This window comes from Arabidopsis lyrata, assembly GCF_000004255.2.
Source record: "Arabidopsis lyrata subsp. lyrata unplaced genomic scaffold ARALYscaffold_6, whole genome shotgun sequence".
Lineage (NCBI taxonomy): Eukaryota > Viridiplantae > Streptophyta > Magnoliopsida > Brassicales > Brassicaceae > Arabidopsis > Arabidopsis lyrata.
Genome location: NW_003302550.1, coordinates 8,512,304 through 8,530,408, shown reverse-complemented (window position 1 = coordinate 8,530,408; position 18,105 = coordinate 8,512,304). Strand labels below are relative to the sequence as shown.

The following is an 18,105-nucleotide window of genomic DNA, read 5'->3' as shown; positions in this document are numbered from 1 at the left end:
TTCTTTTACTCCGCTTGACCATAAAATTTACCTTTCGTTGAAACTTTGAATTTGAAGGAGACCAATAAGAACAATTTTCACTTCAATGAACTTGGAAATGAAACAAGACATCAACGAATCTCACAGACCAAAAAACAGTAAAGAAAAAAAAAAGGATCCTACAGATCAATGAGTTCATCTATCTATATATACCTCAAACCAAACCGGCATCCCCTTCAGTTTTCAGATTTATTCACTTCTAAAGAACAAAAGGGTTTCACTTTCCCGAATAACTATCTCAGTTCTCTACATATCAATCTATGCGGAGTTCGTCGTTTTGAGGCCTGAATTTGATAATCATGAGATGTGGGAACACAACAAGGCAAGCCATGAACAATGTGAACTGCAAATCACAAAAACAAAACCAATATATTCATAACCAGATCAGATTGTCTACAAGGATGAGTTGTATTATGAACTGATATCATACCAGAAGGGGGAGAGTCAAGAAGCCCCATATAGGCCACAGAGCAAAGGAGAGCCTGCATTTTGCAAATTTGTCACACATAACTAATAGGATGATACTCCAGGTAGTTTCTGATGACTAAAACATGTGATTTACTTACAGGCCAAATGAAATGAGGCCGAGCAGGGTGATGAAAGGCAGAGCTGAGATACTCCACAGTTCCCATTTCTCATCAAACCTTCTCATGCTCCACGATAACATGCTTTCGTAGATTATGATTATAATGTTCACAGCTATTCCCAACATCCCGAAATACAAAGGCATCCTGGAAACAAGGCCAATGTGTGCATTATGTTTATTAAGGTTTTCAGCAAGAACCATCACCCCAAACAATGTTGAAATCTCATTAAACTACACCAAACCATGACAAAAGAATCTGCATTTTCCAAACCATTTTTAACAATAAAGGCCTTCAAATAGTATCCACCTTACTTATGCACATATCCTTGTTAATCCTCAAGACTCATATAAGGGTTTTGGGGAAAGAACCCTAGACCTTAAAAGAATCTCTTCAACAGATATGAGAATATTAAGAAGACTATTCGCTTAATATTTGATATATGACCAGTTTCTGGTATTCCTGCTTCTACAGATTCAACTTTCCTTTCCGTAAATTATTCAAGGTTTATCCTATTTTGATCTTCTACAACAAACCACCATAATCAAAAATATACTGAATTCAAACGTCTATGGCCATCCTCAAGTTTAAAGTGACCCAAATATGTTTTCTTTTTAGCCAAACATCTTACCACAAGCAATAATCCTAAAAAAAGGCAAAAGGAAAAGAGCCCTTGAAGAAATGTATTACCTTTTGATCCGAGCATCGTGTAAGAGGATATGTATCATATTGGAGTGCCTGTCTCCAAAATAGACAATGAACACAGCAGATGCAATCCAAAGCACATTCTCCAAAATCTCAACCCACGTTTTACTTCTAGGATTCTCTAAAGAAAAAGGCTGTGGCCTAGAGCAAGCATCATCCTCAAGATCATCACCACCAGATGCATAACCTTGGCTATGTCTTTGCCTAATGTACCCACCACCACCAACTGGAGTTCCACCAGACATGTTCCTAGAAGCTAAAAAAGACACTCTAGTACACAATAATCCCACCTCCTTAAGCGACACAGAACCCTAAACAAACCTTAGACTCCTCTATGTAAAAGTCGAATAGGTCAATTCAGGCAAGTAAAAGATACCAAACTTTGAAATTCGTCTCATTACAAGCGATCCCCAAAGTCTATGCTTGCGTCACCAACGAGACTGCAACGAAATGAATTCAATTCAAGATCATCGAGAGATCGAAAACGGGAATTCAGAAACCCTGAGCTGAGAAAAAACCACAAATTACACTAGTAGATACGGAAAATTCGATCGGAAGAAGAAATCAATAACCTCGAAACTGAGAGCTCGTCGCGAACGAAAGCTTGGTGAAAACCCTAAGAATCGATCCCAATTCTCTAAGAAATTTTCTACAAAAAGAAAGCTTTTTTAAGTTCCTTGAAGACTCGAGCGTTGCGAGAGAGTCTGTCTGGTAACACAACCGTTTTCAAAGAAGATTTTACCAAAACGACGTCGTACTCTCTCTTTTTTTTTCCTTGGTCCATTAAATTGCGATCTTTCTTTTTTTTCAGTTAGACAGTTACGGTTTAGGAAAGATATCGACATATAGATAACAATTTTTGTAACAAGAATCACATGAAATTTGTGGTTTTATTCTCCAACTTGGAAGACTAATTAGCTTTATCAAACTTTTTCAAGTTAAGTGAATCAAATATCTTTGAGTCAAGTTTGTAATGCACCAACAATCATCGTGATCTAAGTTATTCGATGAGAGTTCTGGTTGTTTGAGAAACGACACGTCTTCTTGCAAATAAGACTATATAGTTAACTAATTATTTTCACAAATTAGTTATGGATTATTAGTAACTAAGGTAGTAGCAATTAACCACTAAATATTTGTAGCCATGTGTTTGCTATATAAATACTCACATAAACATGACCAACCAATTGTCAATTGGTTTGTAAAATTTAGTTGTCATTTATGGTAACTACTCCCTCCGTTTCATATTAAGTGTCGTTTTATGTTTTCAATGCAGATGTTTGGTAAAATTTCTAGTTTTGTCCCTACTAATTTAATGTACTGACCAATGAAAAAATAATAAAATATATAGATAATGGGTAAAACTGAAAATTTAATTATTTTTTTAATATTTGTGCAAAAACTTTAAACGACACTTATTATAAAACAGAAGGAGTACTTCGTAACCCATTGTCACGAATACATAGTGGCTATATGTAATTAAATTCGATTTCACTACGGATTTACCCCTTGACCACAAAAAGTTATGTATGTGGCTAATACATAATTTTATATTGAATTCAATTATGTTTTGATGTACTACCATAATTGCTATAGATTTTTAAAACCCCACTATATATAAACCAAACAAATGCTCATAAAATTCTTGATTAAAAACAAATTGTGTAAGACCCCTACTAAACTTGGTTGGAAGTAAAAGAGCCAAGAGGGTCCAGACCATATATGACCGGGTCCTGATTTGCTGAGCATAAATCGATAAGGTTAACGACTATAAAATATCGGATTTGGGGACCCGGAAAACAGTCTTTGAAAGTGTTGTTGTCAACAAAACAATTAACTTATTAAACAAATATCCCCAATATATGTTGATTACACTTATTGACAAGAAATAAGAGGCTAATTTCACTTGACTTAGATAGAACAAGCCACATGGTTTGATTCTATAAATCACCCTATTCACTTTTTAAACCACATTATTTGATTTGTCTCCGCTCTTATTATTGTCTTGGTGTTGGTACGGCCGAGTTAATTTATATGAAAAATTTGACTACGACCTGCAATGGTTTGTTATTAGTGTCGACGTTATTCTAATCTAATAAAGCTAATCAACAACACAAAGAGATACTAATTACCTCTAGCCTATAATCCTGATCCTCTCAATCTTCTGTGTCGATTTTACTCGCCGGAAATCAGCGCGACATTGCCACTTTAACTAGCTCCAATTGAGAGGTACTGCCCCCACTGATTCTGATCTAGGATTATTGGTCTATTTTCATGTTTGAAGTTTGTGTTTTTTTTTTTTTTAATATCTGGAAGTTCAAGCCCGAATGTCCTACATCTATCAGAGGCGGGATCCACACCAGATTAAATTCAACTGAGAATAGATCTCTCCCAACGGGTGTCGAATCCAGTACCTCCACCTGAGAGATTTATTACTGGACCAACACAACGTTGGTTGAAATTTGTGTTTTACCATAACAATTCAATAAAAACGAACATTGTCCAAAACTATAGTAACCATCATGAACCTTTTTAGACGCGGCTAGGCATAGTATGCACATGTGACGCTAGATTAGTTAATATTGTGTACACTCCTATCTAGTTCCGATTTCAATTATTATCCTTTTGCAGACCAAATTAAAATAAAACAAAAAAAATCTCATAAGAAAATATTATAAATGGTACGCATAGGATGCACTCGATTTGATTATTAAATTATTAGTTATTATATTGATGTATAAATTTACATTGTCCTATATATTCAATTGCAAACTCGAGAGAATAATAATAGAGAGGACTCATTTCTGTCTATGACTCTTCGGTATAAATAACGCATATGAGCCACTAAAGAGTTTCCACAAATATTTTTACGCAAAAAATAACAAAAATGAATGAAGAGAGACCCAAAAAGTCGAAGAAGAAAAGTCTCATGAACTTCTACAAATTCTCCATCACTTCGTCGAAACACTCACTTATAAACCCTAAATCCAAACCAAAAATCCCGATCACGCCATCAATATGTCAAGAAGAAGTAGAAGAAAAACCAATCGTCCAATCAAATAAAACACAAAACCATGTGATGAGAGACATCTTCGAGTTAGAGACTACTTGTAGTAGAAATAATGAAAGAAAGAAAGGCGGTGGTGCGGCGGAGGAGGGGAGGAAATCGGTGTCTCACGTGGAGAGGGATACGACGGCGAGGATAGAGGCAGCGGCGGAGATGTTGACGGTGAGGATACTAGCTGCGGACATGCCGGGGTTTATGCAGGCACATGCGTTTAGGTGTGCGAGAATGACTTTAGATAGTTTGGAGAAGTTTAGTTCGAAGCACATGGCTTTCAATCTCAAGAAGGTAACCCTTTTTTTCTTCCTTTTTGCTTCTTTTTTTGTCCTTTTCTCCTATTTAAATCATATATTTACATATGCATGAATATTTTATATATCACTAGAGGCTGATTTTCATGAAGAAAAAGACAAAAGGAAAAATTGATAATACCAAAACTATAACAATGTCTCTAAAATATGATTTTTGTTATTTTATATGATATCTTTTAAAAAATTTGTAAAACAAAATTTGCATTTAACCAATCATTATAGTCTAGTTGTTGAAATTACATCTTTTTTTTTGTTTTCATGTTTGACACTAAGCACTTTCTGACTAGATTGGAGTTCGGTCTATGATTTATCCGATTTAACCAATCATAATGAGTGTTTGTTTTGTGTTTTAGGCTCAACATTTTACAGTTTTAGAACGTCTCTAAAGTTTGTTTGTCCTTTAAAATTATTGCATACGATTAATAGTTGGAATGGGCATACAAATTGATGAGACAAAGATAGCTTATATTGTTTTTTTCGTTCAAGCCACATATAAACGAACAACTAGGCAGAAACTCATTTCCAATTCCTAAAACATCTAAATTACTAATTGTCGCTAAGTCATTAAAAGAATTCACATGACTACAAAGTATGATAGGAAAATGACACATCATCTCTCCTAAGTCTAAACCAATTGCTTTTTTTCATGATATTTGATGTCAATATCAAACAAATGACCGGTGTTATATGGGCTGCAGAATATTGAATTATATAAGTTTTGGATCTCAAAAAAAATGGATGGAAGAGTGATTACTAGAATTAAATAAATAAAACAGAGTGATGGGGAAATGGTCCAGCTAATGTTGAAAAGGGCAATGACCCAACAGAGCCATGTGGTCCTCTTCCACCCTTATCCCTTTTTTGCACTTATTTTTTTGGATCCCTCTTTTGTCTCTCTCTCTCGATCTTCACGTTAAGGATTATTGACTACAAGATCTTTTGGAAATTATTTTGTAGACATTTTGTAAAAGAAGTCTGACATTTTGATGATATCGTTGAAATTTAACCATTTTCTTGTAAAAAGAATCAAATTTTCAAGAAAAAAAACTGTTCATATGTTTTTAATGTAAGTGAGATATGAAACATTATGCAGGAATTTGACAAAGGGTATGGACCAGCATGGCATTGCATAGTGGGATCAAGTTTCGGGTCGTTTGTGACACATTCGACAGGTTGTTTTATTTATTTCTCAATGGACAAACTCTACATTCTCCTCTTCAAAACCAAAGTTCGTCCTGCTTCTCCCCATTGATTTTGTTTCCTTTATCTATTACATATATATTGCTTTTAGGTTGTAACAAACTTATACCAATCGTAATCAAAAGGCATACTGTAAATTCAAAATTACTATGTTTTCTTCATATATAATTTATAAGTTGGAATGAACAATTATTCTTACCCTATGTGGGTCGAGTTTTTTTGGATTATATCTTAATAAATGGCCTACAAAAACTTCATCTCGGAAGATCTATTTCCTTAAAGATTGAAGTAATTATATTGTTCCTCGAATTACAATCGGTTATCATCAACAACTAAGTTGTTTTTATTAAAGATTCGAATGTGAGCATAATATAGAGTCTCAACTTCGAGAGATTTTGTGGAAAACTAGTAGTAGGGGGAATGTTGGTCAATCATTCATTTCCGCCTGAAGTAGCTGATAAGGACACCACTAGCGATTGGGGGAAAAATCCTAGAAGGAGCTTAATGTAGCATAAACAAGCCTTTGTACTTGATTTGGACCACTACCCCTCCATAGATGAGAGGTCCTGTTGAGTCTTATATAGCACCAAAGTTTCATTCCCAAGAGGACCTCTCATACATTAACGAGTAATAGAAGCGAAGTTTTTGGGGCAACAAAAGAGGTTTTTTTAAAAAAACGTAGCATCGGGAATATGATCTTCATCGCACAACTAACTTCAAGAGTGAGCATATTCGGGCCAAAACCTAAGTATCCAAAGTAGTCCACCATGCACAATGTTAACACATGTTGGCATCGAAACCGGGGATGTAGCGAGTTTATATCCTTGGTCTTAGAACCAATATCACCTTACTACCACGTGCGGGTTTACAAAGAGAAGTTCTTGTCAAGTTTTCCTCTTTCTAAATTTTTGTTTTGTGAATTCAAGAAAACAAGAAGGCTAGAAATTCAGAAACATCAGAATTTACCAGTTTTTGTACCAGATATTTTCTCCAGGCAAGTTTTTTTAAACATGATACGTAAGTTTACCTCTGTGTACATAAAGAAATACCATTCAAACTATTTTGGTCTCCGGCTTTAGCACCATGACTAATTCCAAAACAGATTTGCAGAAGACTACTTACTTGATTGATAAATCGATGAGAACACACAAACAAACACATTTTTGTAAGGATCAATCTATAATAAGCCTTCTCTTGAAACCAAAAGCCATCCTTAGCTTTATCCATCAAGGTTTCGAAATTTTTCACATAAGAGAGAAGAACATAATCAAATCCTACATATGATCTCAACGTTGCAATTACGTTAATTAATTACCCTTTAAGATAATTATGTACTTCCACCGCTTGATCTTCTCCTTCCTCTGCTTCTTCTTCTCCTATCAGACGAAAACAGAGAACAAAAGCCACAACCAACGGAAGATATTTTAGGAGAAGGTGGATCCAACGCTGGAGATATCTCCCCCAATATTCCACCATGGCCACATCCTCCGTCTGATGCGCTACGTTTCACTGTCGCCGCCGTAGCCGCCATTGATCCGTCACGATGATCGTTGCACCGGTCTTCTTGTCTTTCGTCATTGCGAATTTCTCCGCTCAAGAACCTGTCGTTCCAGATGAGTCCTGACGATCCTTGTCTCCTAAAAGACGCCGTTGATCTCTGTAACGCCATATTTCTCTTCTTCTCTCTTTCAATGGAATGTGAATTTTGTGGAGGAAGAAAACGGAAAACAAGAATAATTATGGTTTTTTTCTTCTTTCTATTACCTTTTTTCCTTTTTGGAAGTTTTCTTTTTATTTTGGTTTGAATTGTTAAGTTGGACGTTTTCTTTTCATAATTATTTTCTTATTATTGTTTCACATTTGTTAAATTAACAAATTTTAGTAATGAGATCATTGTTTACCAAAATTAGCTAGGATACCCAAATTTACTGTTTGATACCCTAATGTCTGAAGAGATTTTGATTCGTCAGTTGAGTGATTATCAAAAATCACCTCTTGAGAAAAGAAAAAAAAGTGTCTATCATCTCCGGCCAGCTACATATATATATATCCGAGTGCTCCAAACTTGGACATTTTCATCGATCCCATCCGTACCTAAATGTTTTCCGGTGGCTTCGATATTCTCAAAATAAATCTTAATTATACGTTCTAGCGGCAACAATTTAAAGAGAACCCATACTTGATGGATAATATCGCACTTTTTTATAGATATATTCTGGTTCATTTAAAAAACGAGTAATATTGAAAAAGTTGTTTTTAGTTGTTTTTAGATAGGAAACCTTCCGATATTGTATCACACACACTAGCTAAGAGTAAAGCTTCTGCATGGTATGCAACACATGTGTCCACTTTTTCACCTCGAAAGAACCTTTCTCCACCACTGAGATGACAATGGAGTATGGACGTGGTTGGTGTAATGTTTTTTTTTTATATAGGTGAAGGTTTGATTTGCATCAAGAATGAAGCGTTGATGTTCCTATCATAGGAAGTAAAAGTTAGAATTTTCAATTTCGGAACTAAAAGCGTTAGTATGGACACTGAAGAGTTGGTACGTAGTCTTTCACACAAATTGTTCGAAACGGATGAAAATGACATCAACTCTCTCGCATATTGACTTTTCACGTCTTAAAGATAAGTTTTTGCATCTCAAAATTTGCTTTATTTTGTTCATCTCAGATTGTTTTCATTTCTAAAGCTGATTACTACTTTACTAGAAATGGTCCGTAGTCGTAGAAGAACTATTGAGTGACAACATTTCTTTAGGTTTATATATCTCCGGTTTGGCTAACCGAACATCTCCTTTAATTAATTTGACAAAAAGTAAACGAAGCCCAAACCCATTTAGCTTTTGACTTGTGTGTTGTTGTTCTTCTTCCACGCTCTCTCTGCCTGTCTTAATAATATTCCCTCACCAACTCGTTTCATTTGTGGGCAAAGCTTCTTCGATTTTCCTTTCAGACCAATCGGGTTTCGCATCGGTCAGGTTAGTGTCGATCTCAAAGTAGATGATAGTCTTAGGAGCAATCAAACAACAAGATTGGTTTTAACCTAATTGTTCGGTTTATATGTCGTAGACACTTTTACCTAAATTTGTCATCATATAGCCATAAAAAGTTTTTAGATTGGGAATCGAAATGAATTGTGATGTGTAGGTAATTATGGAGTGGTTTTTGTCGAGAAACCGTAAAATTCGAGGGCTCTGGGTTTCTTAATTTGCTTTTGATATAAGATTATTTGATGTATTTTGATTCTCCAATCAAATCCTGTATATGCTTTTCTTGCATCTACATGGTCTCTGTTTTGAAGTTAAAGACATAAAAAAAGTCTTAAAGATGATGAATCTGTATTGACCAATTTACTCATCACACTTGATAGTTGACATTCATAAAAAACTAGTTATTGAAATCATGAGTCTTGTTTAGGTTTCACATATTTTTTTTTTGAATTTCAGATGGTGGATTTAGCATGTCTTGGATAATGTAGATTAGCTTTCACATTTCTTGATTTCTGAAGGTGGAAATTGTATCCATATACCGTGAATTTATTTGCAGGCGGATATGGCTACATCAAGGTTCCAAGCATTCTTGAACAGTCCAGTCGGCCCTAAAACAACTCATTTCTGGGGGCCTATCGCTAATTGGGGTTTTGTTGCTGCTGTATGTTTTCTCTTTCCATGTCTTTGATTCAATTCATCTTTTTGGGTGATCCATGTATTCATTATAGTTCTGAAATTGATTCACTTTTAGGGTTTGGTGGATATGCAAAAGCCCCCTGAAATGATTTCTGGAAACATGTCCTCAGGTAAGAATAAGAGACCGCCCTGATGTGCAACATTATTAGCTTAGCCTCTCACGTCATCTTTTGATTTCCTTTGTACAGCGATGTGCGTTTACTCTGCATTGTTCATGAGATTTGCCTGGATGGTGCAACCACGCAACTATTTGCTACTTGCGTGCCATGCATCAAACGAGACTGTACAACTCTATCAGCTCTCACGTTGGGCTAGAGCCCAGGGGTAAGTTCTATTTCAGAGAATCATATGTCCGAGTGTAGATTATATACGTGAACTAATGCACCATAACGTGAATCACTAGCCTTTGGAAACTCGAAAACAAGTTCGCTTCGCTTTTAGGATCATTGTTTTGAATTAAAAAGCTTAAAAAATAAAACTAGCAGGTTTCTGAATCCTATGTACACAATTTATGCAATTGCTTCTTAACTTTAACCTGTTTTCGTTGCTCACTCGGGAAATTCAACAAATGTGTTTAATGACAGGTATTTATCCTCCAAGAAAGAAGAGGAGAAACCATCTCAGTAAACCAAAATGAGGAAAGGTTTCTTCGAAGCTACTTCAGAATTTGTTCTTGGGAATTACTGAATCCATCCATTTGATTTTCTTTTGAAACGTGTTTGTATTGTGTCCCCAAGCTATGGTTACTTTACTTGTTGGATCGTTCACTAACATTATCTCTTTTGTTTTTATAAGTAACCGCTTGTAATAAAATTTGGGACCAGTCGCCAGTCCACATTTCGTGTTCATTACAAAGAGGTTCACACATGATAAATATGCCCCAACTCCTGAAGTCCTTGACTTAACCATGTTGCAGTGGTCGTCTATGGTTTGTAACTTTGTATGTTCCATTTTAAGTATCATCTGACAATTTCAACAGTAAAAAGTATCTTCAACGTTTATATTGGATTGCTACCATTGCTTCACCTGCTTTAAACACAACTAATGCATATTAGCTAGTAAAATACGCTACTTTCTTCCATAAGACACAGAGATGGATTGATTTGTAGGTTAATCAGAGCACAGTTGAACAAGAGAGGTCTAATCCAAGGTGAAAAATTCTGCTGCTTGAGTCTGGATCTTTCTCCACGCACAAGAAATTAGTCAAAACACAGACACGGATACAAATGCACAATTCTCATCTTTCGAACCGTATTCAATATCTTGTTCGCATAGAAATTATCATCAAAATCAAGTTCCCGCTATTACCTGCAGAGAACTGACTAATTGATCTGTTTTGCTTTGTTTATTTTCAAAGCTTGGTAGCTCGACTGTCAAGCTCACTCTGCATCAATTAATGTTTGCTTGGGGCCACTTTATTACATGAAACGAAACCTCCTTGAGATCAGAAATAGTCCTCTCAGAATTTGAACACCATTTGCTCTGTGTATCCGAGTTCCTTGAGTATCCCCTTGACCTGCAGTAAAACAATCCAACGAGATATTAGACATGTACTTCTCTGCATCTTGCCATTGATTGAGTTCTTTTCTCCAACTAATTACAGCGACTAATTGCAAGACTTGTTCAACTTCGTGTACCATCAAATCATCAAATTTGTCCTTTAAGTAATAACAAAGACTACACTTTTAAGTTATAACAAAGACTATGCTATTAAGGGCCTACTCACAGCCTTTCCTTGAATGCATTTCCGAATGGTCCATAAGCCCTCTTTCAGTTCAACAATGTTTATGTGTTTGTTGCTAATTGCATTTAAATCAATAGCATCAGAGATATCCGATATGGGTATAGATAGTTTCAGCACAAAGGTTAGATAATTTTTAGTTATAGGTTATTAGATTGTCAAGAAAAAAAAGATGTTGATGAATTGGAACAAACCTCTCCTTGTGACCAGTCTGGAGCTTTGCCTCCAGATATATGCTCCATCATCCCAGGAGGACCACATACCTGAATTAATGGTGAAGCATACCACATTTTAATTAATCATGTATGTTTTGGTTCAATCCATAACTTGTTCATCAGTACATCAAATCCTTAATGCCTTTTTTTTACATCCTCGTTGTCATTCTCTCAGAACAGTGTCCCATTATGGTTCGAAAGACGGTAAGGTAACTTACAAGGATAAGAGTATCATCCGTAGGAAGAGGTAAGCCTTTCAGAGCCATATCCTTTGAAATGTAACCTACTCCTCCTTTCCAGTTTTTAGTAGGATTGTCAACAGTATAGAATATCTGTAGATTATGAACATCAAAATCTTTTTGAGAAAAGTGTGTATGCTAATAGTAACCAGCTAGCAAACTAATCAATTGACAAATCCAAGGGAACTCTACCTTCAAATTTGGGTGGTTAGCCTGAAGAACATCAAGCTTCTGCTTCAGAAGTATATCATCTGGAGAAACATTGGCATAAAGCAATGATATCTGTGCACACAGAGAAATCGTAAAGTTCCATGTTAACAAACTATTTTTTTTATGAAAAACTTCAGCTGATTTTGAAATGAATTGTAGAGGATGATAACACTTTCAAGATCCTTGGTCAACAAACCAGCACTAGAATAGGAAATACTTCGGAAATTCGTATGCACAGATCACATAACTTCTATATTGGGTGGAAAAGATCATTTCCGGTAAAAAATAAGATAATAACAAATTGGTCACCTGCGTGTTGTCCTCGGGATTCTTCACAATGGCATCAATCACCTGAAGCATTGGAGTAATCCCACTTCCACCGGCAATCTTCAAGTATTTTAAAAAAAGGGATAGCCAACACAAAAATCACAGGTGAGAATGTAACTTGTCAGCATAATACAAAAAATAACTACAAGTCAGAAAATCATGCTACTAAACAGGAAAGAAGAAATGCAACCACATGAAATATTTGAATTTATAAGGACTTGCATGTCAGCAAATGAGAGCAGGGAGCAGGCGAAATAATTCCATTCGCTGAGAGGAGAAAAAAAACACTTCTAGTGCAGTTCGTATCTTCAAAGTTCTACTTCCATATAACAAAACAGATTGTATGCAAGAAACCTTCAGTAAAGTTGGTTGTAACAAGGGAATAAGGGTATACCATGCCAATATGTTTCTTCATATTCGGCGAATATTTGAACTTTTCAACGGGTCTACAAGGAAAGGTAATGTTAAACACCATATGAAATTAAGAGCTATCACCAACCGTAGTAAAAGACTAACAATAGTCAAGAAACTATACCCTTTTACTTCCAACACATCCCCCGGTTTTAAGCTGGCAAAATGCTGACTCATTTTTCCGTCTGGATATACCTGCAAAAAGCAATGAACTACATCACAATAAATTCAAAACAAGTCGAGGAAATTAATGCAATCATAACACATCTAGTTCTTTGCTAAAAAATAGCAGCAAAAGTAGAGAGATGCACATGTATATTAACAGGACATTCATACCTTAATCAGTAAATCAAAATAGCCCTTAGCCTCTGGGTCTGATATAGGAGTGTAACTGAGATAATTCACAAATATAAGATAAATAAGGTCAAAAGAAGCCTCACGTACATAAGTATTTTGTACAAGTATTATAGAGCTTTATCGTAGAAAGAAAGAAAATTAATGATCTGGAAGATTTATTTGCAAGATAAGTTTGTATACTGAGCAATCCAAAAAGTTAATATTTAGAAGGCAGATACCACAAAAGTGATAACTTCAGCAGCTCAAATTTAGAATCAAGAAACCTATTCTCAGAGATATGGCTGCTTAAAATCTGCATCATTTCCAAGCTTTCTATATATTTTCTTAATGACAGCTATCAGCCTTCAGATTTAAGTTGCAGACAATGGCACAATGCATAAACTATAAATGCAAAAGTTACAGATACGCTAAGAGAACAAAAGAGAAAAATGCAACAAATAGGCTAGCAATGGTTGTCCAGACATGAAATACAACGCAAAGCTGGTAAAAAGTATTTAGTTGAACTTACGGTCTAATGACATATTTCGTTTTCCCTTCAGCATTATAGCCTAAAGGAGCCCTGTACATACAAAACGGAAAGGTAAGATTTACCACTTCAGTTGAGAAAATTCTCACAAGTCGTCCAAAATAAATTTGTTTTACTGTAAAGTCGAACGAGTGTGACCACAACATACCTTGTCAGGAGACAAGAAGCAACATGTAGACCCAATTGAGCTGAGGGGTCAAATGAGAACCTGAATTTCAAGGCAAAGCCAAAACAAGAAACCCAAAGACTATCATTATGACCTATATAACTATCGTTCAAGAAATGGACCTAAACACAGGAGTATTGCGGAAAAAAAAAAATCTATATGAGCTTAAGAGGATTTCAGAGATAGTAAGAAACAACTTTTGACATTCAAACTGCGGACTCCAACCATATCAATAGCAGGAATGCCCATTACTAAGATATGGATATTTAAGCTTAGCGAGTTAAACAAACTAGATCACTTGGAACTTTTACCAAAATGACAGTCAATTATACAGATGTTTCATAATGCATACCCCATATGCAGTAAGGGAAATACATAATACTTAGTACGTATTGGCAATTACACAAGAAAGGATTGAGAAAAAAACAAGCATTCACCAGAATGTTATCCACTACCAAATCACATATCACAATCATATACAAGTTCTCTAGTCACATAACTATTTGCTATTGTGACAGATCATATATATATATATATTTTATTTGTAAATTATTCATTATGTGCATTAAAGGCGCGTTAACACAATTAAGAGCACTTCTGTCACCCCAGTTACAATATTCAAATGAAAGTCACAAAGGTATACCTAGTGATCAGATAATGGAAAACTCGAAAAGTGTTCATGAGTCCAAAGCCAATGTGTGTGTGTGTGTTTCAGTCAAAGTATTAGTAAGTCAAGCGAAAACCTGAACAACTGAGTGTTGTGGCTAACTCTAGCAGTGTCTTGAAGCTTGAACTCGAGCCATTTATCAGGGTTTAGAGCTGAAATCACACAGCACAAAAAAGAATAAACATCAAATATGATCATAGAGCAGGCTAGTAGCAAAAACGTGTCCGAGCTTCCAAAGCAAAAATAAGGAAAAGGCGTAGTTAGAGAATGCGCACCGGTTTTGGGTCCTGTCTCTTCCTTAGCTTGATCCAGATAAACCTGAGATCATAAAGCACAAACAAAAATGAATCTATATGTTTCGTATTGTTCGTCGAAACTCGTCTGATTGAATGTGAAATACCACAAGCACACACCACACACACATTAGACGAAATGCAAGAGAAAGGTATCAAAGCATAAAATAAACGGAATTCGAAATGATGGATTATTACATAGAGAGAAAAAATTCATTTAGAGAGAATACAGAAGAAAAGTTCACCAGATTGTTTCCAGATGTTAAGTAGTAATAGGAGAACCCGCCGGAAAGTGCCGCGATTGCACCGGTAGAGAATCGGAAAGCGCCAGAACCAGATTTGCTTTGAGATCCAAATGCGACAGGGAATGTAATCGGAGCTGACCTAGCGAGTCGCCGGAAAAAGGAAGTGGCCATGATGGTTGTAGATCTCGGAGAAAGAACAAAATGATTTTGGAGGACGAGCTAGGGGGTTTTAGAATCTGGGGAAGGAGAGTCAATGCTACCCTATGGAGATGTGTACTTAAGAACAGTGGAATTCTCATTTGTTTTAACTTGAAAATATTAGTACTTCTTAAAGATAAATTTGTTTGAATTTTTTTTTTTTACAACAGAAACATTAGGAAAACAAAAACACCAACTAATTTAGAACACAGCCATAAAAGAAACAATCTATTAAAACCCAAATTTATTGAGGTAAATGTTTGATTTTTTTATTGACATAAATTGTCGTTGCAAGAAATAACCTCGAGCACTAAGGAGTAATTAAGGACTCATCAATTCAAAATATGTATCAAAACCATAGCAAACGTTTGGTTTCTAAGCATCAAACTCATCTTTCTAACTACAAACTTGAGAGAGAGACACCGGCTTGTTGTTTTGCGTGAACATCGCCAGGAGCTTGATCTACCCATGCTGAGATCAGGTGGTGCGCGATGGCAAATGGCCCTGGGATAAACATAGGAGCAAGCTCACCGCTTTCCAGATTGAAATCAGTTGATAGACTCTGGCTTCTCTCCACACCTTTACAGATCTGCTCTACCTTTGCAGCCGCTGTTCTTTGCGCCTTCCTGTATTCTGCAACCGCCAGTGCTTTCTTCACCTCTTCTCTACTGTGCCATTGAGCATCTGCGCAACAACAACAATAACAAGAATACATATTAAGAATGTGATGGATTTTAACAAAACTCTAGCACTCCAAGTCCAAAGAGTTGTTGGAAGTTTATATATACCTTCTAACTCTTCTTTGTCTACGTTTATGTCAAGCGTCTTGGCGAAAGCAAAGAACCCCAACATCAACTGGCATGGCATGCTACTTGGTCCCACTACAATTTCAGAAAACCATATTCTCGTTCATGTTAAACTTGCATTTCAAAAAAATTCTAAAGACCTTTTGGCATCAAAATCAAGGCTCCTAACTACCTAAAGTTACAGCAGGGGCAACCATTGAAGAGGTATACTAAGGTCTATACATGGAAAAGCATGAAAACAGAATGTGAAAGCTTTCGGTAGACATAATATTAATAAGGTTAAATTGACGAAGTTTCAAATCTATACATTAAAGAACTACTTTGCTAAGAGATGCAAATTTGCTCATAACGAAACACTCCTTTCTATTATGCTCTATCACAAAATTGCTCATCAATAGCACTATTCAATGAGGAGTATATGGTAAAGGACTTATAACACTCATAAATGCATACATTGCACATTAGCTAAAGACAAAATTTGTAGGCCATAAGCTAACATACATAGATAGAATAATATAAATGGGAGGTAGCAAAACCCCAAACTAAAAATCATACTAATTTCTTAACTATTCAATTACCAGGCCAAGGCTGAGAGCTGTGATAGACAACTTCTCCTACTTCAATGCCTGTCTCTTCCCATGTTTCTCGCCTCACAGCCTCTTCTAAGCTTTCCCCTGGCTAGCAGAAGCATCATAGACTATTATACATACAAAACTCCATGCAATAGTAAAATAAGTGGAATGGCCTATCCAGGGGAGTTGGATGAAAAAAAACAATGAGAAATTTATTATTCAATATCGAATTGAGATATCTTAGCAATGAGGTTTTCATACCTCAATAAATCCAGCTAAACAGCTCCACATTCTCGGTACATATCTAGATTGCCTGCTTAAAAGTGCGCGATCATTTTCTCGATCAATAACTAACATTATAACCACCTGTAATAGAGGGAGGACCAATCAGCCAGAAGTTCCACAATGCCATACTCTTAGGGGATATCTACAAAATGTAGGAAGCACCAATATACCGGGTCAACACGAGGATAGACCCTCTTTCTGCATGTTTCGTTTGAGCATTGTTTTCTCCTTCCTGCTTCCTTTGGAACAGTTTTACCTCCACAAGATCCACAAAATTGTGACGCGATGTGCCATTCAAGTAATGCCCTGGCCTGTCATAATATAGTTAGGTATCAGCACCAATACGAAGGTATGTTGGTTGAGATCAATCTTATGGGAGAAAAGTGAGAAGCTGCCCCTAAGCTCAACTTTCGTAAACCATATCATTACTTGATTGCCTCACACCAAATGATTCCATCACTAAACCCAACAAACACAAGTTTAAGCATGATTGAAATGAAATGCATCTGAAAAAGCTAACATACATTGCCGGCAATAGCCAATTCATCCATGGCACGTTGGTCCGCCCAATCAGCAGCTACCATTAGGGTACGAAGCTCGACAAAACACAACTTCCTACCTCCCAATTCAGAAACGAAACCATCCTCTGCCAAATCAACAGCCCAATACACCAAATCTTCTTCCTCCTTGGGACCTAAATACACAAGCGACTCCTCGTTCAGATCAACCCCACAACTCGCTAACAAAACCTTACAATCAGCCAAGCTGACCCAACCCAGATGCCAAATCGGCGTCGTATTAGCATCCCCACCGCTCGAGAACACCAGTGGACGGCCTTTGCTAAAGGGAAGGACTTTAAAATCAGGGGAAGGTGTGGAGTGATTTGGGATCACTGGAATTAGGGTTTTCAGGGATTCGAAAGCAGAGGTGGGTGAGAAAGGATCGGTGGATTTCGGAGTTTTGGACTTCAAGGGATTGCCTGCGAAGGCATGAGTCTTTAGGTTCATCGACATTGTGAGAGCAGAGAGTGTTGTTCTTCTGGCTAAGCTTAGAGTAACTGATCTGGAGAAGAAAGAGAGAGTTTGATACGAAGAAGACGAGAGAAAGAGAGCGAGCATCTCTGTTTTCTTCTCCCCATTGTTTCGCGCTTGATGATGATTGATGTTAGGTTAGGGCTCCCACACAGTGTGAGAAATGAGCAACGATGATTCAGAAGAGTCTCGTCCTCACACGTGTCAAGCTATGCTCCACAC

General features: G+C 36.4%; 6 protein-coding genes across 7 annotated transcripts; 2 read left to right on the top strand and 4 right to left on the bottom strand.

Moving 5' to 3' along the window:
• Positions 1 to 50: 50 nt before the first annotated feature.
• On the bottom strand, positions 51 to 2,079 carry LOC9310050. Its single transcript, XM_002871877.2, has 5 exons — positions 1,901 to 2,079; positions 1,314 to 1,768; positions 606 to 770; positions 470 to 521; positions 51 to 382 (listed from the first exon to the last, which is right to left on the bottom strand). Exons 2-5 carry the CDS (start codon positions 1,571 to 1,573, stop codon positions 293 to 295), a joined length of 567 nt encoding a protein of 188 aa, XP_002871923.1. The 5' UTR covers positions 1,574 to 1,768; positions 1,901 to 2,079; the 3' UTR covers positions 51 to 292.
• A 1,959-nt stretch (positions 2,080 to 4,038) lies between these two features.
• Positions 4,039 to 6,104, top strand: LOC9307992. Of its 2 annotated transcripts, none has more exons than XM_021023839.1 (2): positions 4,039 to 4,680; positions 5,402 to 5,712. In XM_021023839.1, the coding sequence occupies exons 1-2, from the start codon at positions 4,216 to 4,218 to the stop codon at positions 5,468 to 5,470; spliced, it is 534 nt and encodes a 177-aa protein (XP_020879498.1). In that variant the 5' UTR covers positions 4,039 to 4,215; the 3' UTR covers positions 5,471 to 5,712. The 2 variants fall into 2 exon arrangements, with proteins under 2 accessions (XP_020879498.1, XP_020879497.1); XM_021023838.1 differs by lacking the exon at positions 5,402 to 5,712 and adding an exon at positions 5,797 to 6,104 and having other exon boundaries at positions 4,054 to 4,680.
• A 557-nt stretch (positions 6,105 to 6,661) lies between these two features.
• Positions 6,662 to 7,908, bottom strand: LOC9310049 (uncharacterized protein At1g15400). Its single transcript, XM_021023330.1, has one exon. The coding sequence runs from the start codon at positions 7,570 to 7,572 to the stop codon at positions 7,231 to 7,233; it is 342 nt and encodes a 113-aa protein (XP_020878989.1). The 5' UTR covers positions 7,573 to 7,908; the 3' UTR covers positions 6,662 to 7,230.
• An 857-nt stretch (positions 7,909 to 8,765) lies between these two features.
• LOC9307991 (mitochondrial pyruvate carrier 1) lies at positions 8,766 to 10,468 on the top strand. Its single transcript, XM_021023158.1, has 5 exons — positions 8,766 to 8,886; positions 9,455 to 9,559; positions 9,650 to 9,704; positions 9,783 to 9,918; positions 10,179 to 10,468. The coding sequence occupies exons 2-5, from the start codon at positions 9,461 to 9,463 to the stop codon at positions 10,219 to 10,221; spliced, it is 333 nt and encodes a 110-aa protein (XP_020878817.1). The 5' UTR covers positions 8,766 to 8,886; positions 9,455 to 9,460; the 3' UTR covers positions 10,222 to 10,468.
• A 267-nt stretch (positions 10,469 to 10,735) lies between these two features.
• On the bottom strand, positions 10,736 to 15,294 carry LOC9307990 (NADH-cytochrome b5 reductase-like protein). Its single transcript, XM_002871875.2, has 13 exons — positions 14,992 to 15,294; positions 14,729 to 14,771; positions 14,530 to 14,605; positions 13,769 to 13,828; positions 13,603 to 13,653; positions 13,074 to 13,128; positions 12,862 to 12,932; positions 12,721 to 12,772; positions 12,309 to 12,386; positions 11,982 to 12,071; positions 11,769 to 11,882; positions 11,530 to 11,598; positions 10,736 to 11,110 (listed from the first exon to the last, which is right to left on the bottom strand). Exons 1-13 carry the CDS (start codon positions 15,160 to 15,162, stop codon positions 11,054 to 11,056), a joined length of 987 nt encoding a protein of 328 aa, XP_002871921.1. The 5' UTR covers positions 15,163 to 15,294; the 3' UTR covers positions 10,736 to 11,053.
• Positions 15,295 to 15,404: 110 nt separating this feature from the next.
• Positions 15,405 to 18,037, bottom strand: LOC9307989 (nudix hydrolase 19, chloroplastic). Its single transcript, XM_021023157.1, has 6 exons — positions 17,377 to 18,037; positions 17,023 to 17,163; positions 16,829 to 16,933; positions 16,574 to 16,673; positions 15,978 to 16,070; positions 15,405 to 15,873 (listed from the first exon to the last, which is right to left on the bottom strand). The coding sequence occupies exons 1-6, from the start codon at positions 17,968 to 17,970 to the stop codon at positions 15,590 to 15,592; spliced, it is 1,317 nt and encodes a 438-aa protein (XP_020878816.1). The 5' UTR covers positions 17,971 to 18,037; the 3' UTR covers positions 15,405 to 15,589.
• Positions 18,038 to 18,105: the final 68 nt, after the last annotated feature.